Source organism: Capsicum annuum, chromosome 12 (assembly GCF_002878395.1).
Source record: "Capsicum annuum cultivar UCD-10X-F1 chromosome 12, UCD10Xv1.1, whole genome shotgun sequence".
NCBI lineage: Eukaryota > Viridiplantae > Streptophyta > Magnoliopsida > Solanales > Solanaceae > Capsicum > Capsicum annuum.
Window position 1 is genome coordinate 61,573,873 of NC_061122.1, and position 7,395 is coordinate 61,581,267.

The following is a 7,395-nucleotide window of genomic DNA, read 5'->3' on the forward strand; positions in this document are numbered from 1 at the left end:
CCTCTTCTACTGCTTTCCATAGATCCAGTGCTTCAAGATGAACCGTCATTCTAATTGGCCAAGCTTGATAATTCTTGTCATTGAAGACAGGTGAAATTAGAAAGCTTGTTTCAAAATTCATTTTCTATAAACTATTTAAGATAATAGTTTAAAGAATGTTTATATAGAAAGAATTTGTGTTTTTTATTCACTCTCTTTTCACAGGTCCCTTAAGATGACAATGCTCTGATACCAATTTGTTGGAAAGAAAGAACAAAACCTAATCTGTATAAAGGAAAAAAAAATAGATGTTGAACTAAGAAGAGAGAACAGAAAAACTTTTATTTATTTCATTACTTATTGAAATGATCACTGCCACATTTATACACAAAATCATAACTGAAAAAACTTAATTAAAGAAGTAAAATAAGCTATCATATATTGCCTAAAGATTAGTAGCTGTTATAAAATCAGATTGTGTATGATTGCAACCTTATTTACCTAAACTTAATCCAATCTTTAAAGCTATAAGTTAAATTTCAACAATTAGTACAACTAATCTGCAGCTGTTGATGCACTAATCTTAACAAATATACTTTTCTTTCGTGACCATAATACTCAAATTTTTAACAAAAAAGAAAAACCTCAATGGAAAAATTGCTTTTAAGTTAACCAAAAAGTTGGCCACACAAACTATAATTAGTTTTGATTGATTATTTTTAAGGCAGAAAAGTAAGTAATGAGACAAAAACAGTAGATAGTATAGAACTTTAAAAGCGTGAAGTCATGATATATAGATTCCCCACCACAATGCTAAGTGACACGCGTGATCTCCTTCCTCGTCTTCTTTCTTACTCATCCCTCCTCCCCTACTTTCCTCTTTCACTTCCCCAATCCTCCTCCTCACACACATACAAATATTCGATTCTCTCTGCATCGTAGGAGCTTTAGTATATCGTGCTAGGCATTATCCTACTCTTTATGTATAAAAATACACAATCACCCACCTACCCCAAAGCCATTTCATCTTAACTTACATTTTTCACTCTGTTAATACCCCACACACATACACATACACACACAGTGAGTGTATGATTCAAATGGAGATTTGGAAGGTGGGTTTTGTAGGGCTATTTTTTGTACTAGTTGAATGTGGGGATATGTATTCGTCGAAGTTAGTTCATAGATTTTCTGATGAAGTGAGAAAAGTTAGGGTTTCAAGGAATGGGGAAGTATGGCCACAACATAGGAGTTTGGAGTATTATGGGAAGTTGATGAATGGTGATTTGCAGAGGCAGAAAATGAAGCTTGGTCCTCAGTTTCAGCTTCTTTTTCCTTCGCAGGGTAGCAAAACTATGCCCTTGGGAAATGACTTTGGATGGTTGGTTATCTCTTCTCTTTTGTTTCTCCTTTTAAATTAATATATTCTTTTTTGACGAGGTTTGATCTTTTATCTCATAATAAAGCTTTAATTAGACATGTATTTTATTAAATCAGTTTTATTTGATGTTTTAAAAGTTTAAATTTTACTAATATTACTTTATATACCCCTCCATTCAATTTGTTTGGCCTACCTTCTTTTTGGTCCTTTTCAAAATGAAAGACCTTTGGCTTTTTAGCAAGTCCTTAATTTAACTTAATTTGAATTTTTTTTCACGTGATATGTTTAAAATCACAAAATTAAAATACTTTTTGATACATTTGGATATCTTTAATTTAAGACCGAAAATTCAAAAGTTTATTTTTTAAATTAAGCTTCGTGCAAGTCAAAATATGCTAAATAAATTGAAACACAAGGAGTATTAGAAAATAATAAAATTTTCTTGATTTGAAGAGAGCCCCGGAGTAACTAGTAAAATTATTGTGATGTGACCAGGAGATCACGGGTTCAAGTCTTGGAAATAGGACCTTTTGTGCATAGCTGGAGCTTTGGTGAATTAGGCTGCCCTTTTTAAGACAGTTAAAATGAAACAGGGGAGTATGTTGAAAGGAAAAAGAACAGTTCACGGATTGTAAAATGAAAAGGTTGTGATTGTAAATGGTAGTAGAAGTGACTTTTAATTTGTGTGTATAGTTAAGGCTTTCTTGTGATTCTAGTCTGTATCTATCCAACATGTTTATTTATAATAATATGTTGCTCCATTGAAATATTAAAATTTGGGTTTTGGAAGTATTACTGAAAAAGTAAATGGGTCATAAAAGAATAAGGACAATTTATCTTCTATTTGTATGGTCTAAATTTTGGTGTTTTTGTCAAAGTACCTATTTTTGGGATGATGATTATGTGACATTTTTCTTGTTTGGAAGCTTTGGAATGCTTTTTAGTTTTAAGTGAATGTAAGTACAATTAGGAGTTGATTGATTTTGGCTTGTGCCTGTCTCTGAGCAACTTATAGTTTATTGTTAAATAGAAACAAAAAATTGAGTTTTGGAAGTATTTATGAAAAGTCAATGTTTCTCTAAAAAATTATCAAATGTGGATGGTGGCTAAGTACTAAGACAATGGTATGCTATAAGTTATCCCCTAATTATCATAACTACCAGCTACTCCATTATCAAGTTTATCTGTAATCTATCTATTTCAATGCACTAGATTAGCATATGCTAAAAATGGGACATAGTGGAATAGTCAGGGTGGAGTAATATTGATGACTCATGCAATTACTAAGTTGCTCGGACTTGGGTACGGGTATCCGATACGGGTACGGATCTAGAGGTCGGATCCTTCACGGTCTCAATTTAAAGATTCGGGGATATGGATCGAGGGATGGATACGGGTGCGGGGATTCGGTGAAAATTAATTTAAATATCTAAAAATAGAGCTATAAAACATAAATTACAAGATATTATGTAGAAAACTTGAGGAGAAAGTATTGTTCAAGAATAAAGTCCTGAAAGGATATAAAAAGAGAAGCAATAACATAGAAATTTCTATATACAAGGTATTCCAGTTTCTTCAACTTCACCCTAACGTTTGTTTTGATTACAGAATTTCTTAAATTTGTCCGGACTTTTCCAACCGATTTTGGTCAAAATACCCAAAATCGTTTGACCAGATCGGATACGGATCCCACACCTATGTCGTGTCGACACGGGTGCGGCACCGAAAGTGAAGAGTCCGAGTAACTTAGGATGCAAATACATGTGAACTGAAGGATCTTGGGATTTGGTTAATGTATTATTCTTCTCTTTGAGGGTGAAATGTAGTATGTTGCTGAAACATTAGCGATTTCAGCTCAAGTTAAGCTAAAAAGCATGGTATCAAATAAAGGTTGATATTGTATGCGGATTCCACGTTTGTGATCTGTAAGGTTTGATGCAAGTTTGAAATTAGGGATTTTTTTTTTTTTTTTTTTTTTTTTTTTTTGTGTGTGTGTTTTATATTGTAAGATTTGGCATTCCGGGTTATATGATGATGTGATCCTAATCCAAGATTATGCTATTGCACAGGTTACATTACATGTGGGTTGATTTAGGAACGCCAAATGTTCCTTTTCTCGTTGCACTGGATGCTGGAAGTGACTTGCTGTGGGTTCCGTGTGAATGTGTACAATGCGCTCCTCTTTCAGCCAGTTATTATAGCAGCCTGGTATGCAATATAACCAAGAATGTTATATCTCTGTTCTAAATGTTTGTTGCTAACTTTTTGCTGGTAGTAACTGCAAATAGGTTAGGCTCGTAGATGATATTTGTCTTTGCTGGTTTCAGTTGAGCAGTTTGACATCCAAATCACGCTGTAAAATTATTTATTAAATAAATACAGCACACTATCTTTATGTATACCTCTATAATCTTCTTCTCAAAAAATGTTTATCTTTATAGTTTACATTTGGACTGCTATAGAAGGATAGATGCGATAGTTAGTAGTGAGTTGTGACCTGACTTTGGAGCCAAACACCAATACCTTTCTATTCTCTCATTTAAATTTTAATAGAGGTGCCTTATTTGGAAGGTTAAAATATTTCCATTGGAACATTTTAAAAGCCAATTCTTAACGTTCAGTTGCGAGAGATCATGTCCACAACATGCTTTGGTGACTTCCGATTTTTCTAATGCTTTAGGAAATATGTTAATACATACTTCTAACGAGCAGTTAGAATTTTGTTCAAGTCTTAATGTCAGTTACATGAAAAGGAAAGGAGAGCCTTAATGTCAACTATGTTAATGTTTAGCAGAGTAGCAAGAACTTGTAACACTTCAATTCTCAGTAGACAAGTTTACGTACTGCATTCAGAATGTTACATGTTTATTCGGAATTTCTAACTTTATAGTGGACTTGGGTAACTGAAAATGTTCAGCCCTTACGGGTTAAGTACCCCTGTCTAAAATCAAGGCTTTGTGAACTTGTTCAATAAATCTTCTCCTATTCTTTTATTTGGTTTCTGTTTCTGCTATTTTTCGTTTGGTATCTTCTACTTTTAGTTTTAATTGATAACTAATGATGATTTCTCTGGCCGTTTTATGCCACTAAACAAGTAGTGTAATACCACTTTGAGCCATCTAATATAACTTTCTGGAAAAACTGAAGTTTTACTTTTGAGTATAGAATAACAGAAGGGTCGGGGGCATTTCAGGTACATTTTCAGTATCATCAATTCCATTGGATATGATCCTTATGTTTGTTATAAATTATGCCTAGAGTAGACAGAGACCATCCGAGAATTGATTATCCTAAGACTGTTAACGGGGAGGTTTGGGCAAGTTGGAGAGGTTGAAGTGTTGGGTTTAGTGAACCAACATAACCCAACCCATACACTGGTTGCTTTGGTCAAAGATAGGTTGGGTCAGTTTTAGCGAAACAATTGGTCAGGACCCCACCTATCCAGATTGACCTATCAATAGTTTGTTCTCAATGGGCCAGGTTACGTTACTATTGGCCTAGAGTACATTAAGGTATCAGAGCAACAAGTTAATTTTAAAAACTGAAAAATAAAAAGGAAAAAGGTTCAAACAAAATAAGCGTCAGAATAAACGAACCTGTCACTATTTATGTCTTCACAGATTTCTACGTCATCTCATCTTTCTACATTGTATTTGAGTTCTATCCGATGGAAAATAATATGCAGTTTAGAAATTCCGATGGAAACTTCAGAAATTTCCACATTTTATTCAATATCATTTGTGAGCTGTCTTGTCAGATCATGGTAAGTGCGAATATTTTTCTTGGAGCTGCTGGCTCTCCTAATAAAATTGCCTTAATCTCATTTCCTTTATATAAATATCAGTACTCGATGTAGATGCGGAGGCTTTGCTAATATTGCCAACAGGTTTAGCACTTATATCAGATGATTGATTGGCAGGTGCTCCCTGGTATTTGGGGCATCTATTATGCAGGATAAAGATCTAAATGAGTACAATCCGTCTGGCTCAAGTACAAGTAAGTTCCTGTCGTGCAGCCATAAATTATGTGAACTGCGTTCAAATTGCAAAAACCCTAAGCAGCCCTGTCCATACACTGTGAATTATGTATCGGATGATACATCTACATCCGGAGTGCTCGTGGAAGATATCTTGCACCTTGCATCAGGCAGCTGTATGGCAGCTAATAGCTCTGCCAGGGCTCCAGTCACTTTTGGGTGTGTGTCATTGAATTGCTGCTTGTATCTCAAGTTCAAATAAGAATTTCATTCGTGGTATCATTTTCACTTGGTTCTGTATGCAAAGACTGTTAAACGGGTCTTAATTCTTTTCATTTCAGATGTGGTAGTAAGCAAACTGGTGGTTACCTAAATGGAGTTGCACCTGATGGCCTTATGGGCTTGGGACCTGGAGAAATCTCAGTTCCAAGTCGTCTTGCCAAAGATGGATTGGTCCGAAACTCCTTTTCTCTTTGTTTTAAGGAAGATGATTCAGGAAGGATTTTCTTTGGAGACCAAGGGCCCGCTGGACAGCAAACAACTTCCTTTCTGCCTTCAGATGGACAATTGTATGTAAGCTTTTGAATTTTAGAGGCTTCATCTTACCTTGTAAACAAGAATACACTGGTGAATTTTAGAGACTTGATTAGTTTGAGTGTTGTATTTGTCTGTTTACCTCTGCTGTTGTCTTGCACGTATGGGTTGTCAAACTCTCTGTTGACTCACATTATGAGTGAATTCATGGTCCAGTGTTACTTATGTTGTTGGCGTGGAGTCATGTTGTGTTGGGAGCTCCTGTATTGACCAGACAAACTTCAAAGCCATTGTGGATAGTGGGACATCATTTACATTTCTTCCTGACCAAATTTACAATAGAGTTGTTAAAGAGGTAAGCTTACACCTACTTGCTGCTAATTGTACTTTAAAGTGCAGTATTTTAGATGAGCCTTTCCTGTTACAGTTTGATGGAAAAGTGAATGCTACAAAAGCTAGCTTTGAAGGATATCCTTGGCAATATTGCTACAAATCCAGGTAATGACATATAAGCGAAAGATTGAACTACTTTCTTTTTTCTGCCTCGTCATATGTACTGAATGAGTATTTGAACCTAGACAGTTCTGAAGGGTTACCGAAGATTCCTTCATTTACTCTGAAGTTCATGATGAACAGCAGCTTTGTAGTCCAGGATCCTGTATTTGTAATTTATGGCAGTCAAGTAAGTGCCTCAAAATACTCCACCAATTTTTGCAACTCAGAGAAGAACACTCTGTTTCTTTTGATTACATAATCTGTGAAGCATCCTATGCTTCTTTCTCTTGGTTATATTATCATGCCAGCTTTTGGTCCTTCACTTTTGGATCATTTCCATTCATTCACCAGTATCGTATATAAATAGTCTGTCAGGTATTTCTATGTTGGTCGCGTGTGAATATATTCAATATCATGATGTAGGGTGCTGTTGGATTTTGTTTAGCTGTGGAGCCTTCAGGCATAGATATTGGAACGATTGGACGTAAGCCTGACCCTCTTCCCCTTATGGTTTCATCTCTCTATACTTGCAACCGTAAATAAACTGTACAAAGTTTCTGAATGCAAAAGTGTGTTGCAATTTTGTCTCTCAATTTCTGGAAGTAATAATCATTTTCCTGTGCAGAGAACTTCATGACGGGATATCGCATGGTGTTTGATAGGGAGAACCTGAAACTGGGCTGGTCGCGCTCTGATTGTGAGTACCAATTTTTGGTTACTAATTGTCTTGGTCTGATCTGGATTTAGCTATTTTCACTTGTTGTCTGTAGGGTGATTTAACTTAAAAGGAGTTTATTTTCTTACTTTACTCCTTACAACCTCTTCTTTGTGTATTGAGAAGTTGAATTGCATTTTTGCACCCAACAGGGTTTATGTGAAAAAATAGACAAAAGCTTATTTTGCAGTTTCATCAAAATATGCACGACCCAGTAATACAAGAGGGTGTGAATTGAGTTATACCAGATTTTCATCTGTGTGATGGACCGGGTTACTTTATCTGCTTCTTATGAGTAGTTTGCAGAATTTTTTA

At 35.3% G+C, this 7,395-nt stretch overlaps 1 protein-coding gene across 4 annotated transcripts in view; it reads left to right on the forward strand.

Moving 5' to 3' along the window:
• The first annotated feature begins 762 nt into the window (after positions 1–762).
• The window catches only part of LOC107850628 (aspartic proteinase-like protein 1), an 11,466-nt gene continuing 4,833 nt past the window's right edge, over positions 763–7,395 (forward strand). The window contains exons 1-9 of one of the 4 annotated variants that reach the window (XM_016695292.2): positions 763–1,360; positions 3,430–3,568; positions 5,314–5,555; positions 5,678–5,905; positions 6,087–6,225; positions 6,298–6,368; positions 6,453–6,552; positions 6,789–6,849; positions 6,991–7,062. In XM_016695292.2, coding sequence (XP_016550778.2) covers positions 1,071–1,360; positions 3,430–3,568; positions 5,314–5,555; positions 5,678–5,905; positions 6,087–6,225; positions 6,298–6,368; positions 6,453–6,552; positions 6,789–6,849; positions 6,991–7,062 — 1,342 coding nt within the window. In that variant the 5' untranslated portion in view covers positions 763–1,070. Of the gene's footprint in view, positions 1,361–1,859; positions 2,005–2,902; positions 2,922–3,429; positions 3,569–5,279; positions 5,556–5,677; positions 5,906–6,086; positions 6,226–6,297; positions 6,369–6,452; positions 6,553–6,788; positions 6,850–6,990; positions 7,063–7,395 lie in introns of those variants that run through there. The other 3 variants (XM_047401803.1, XM_016695295.2, XM_047401804.1) reach the window with 3 other exon arrangements.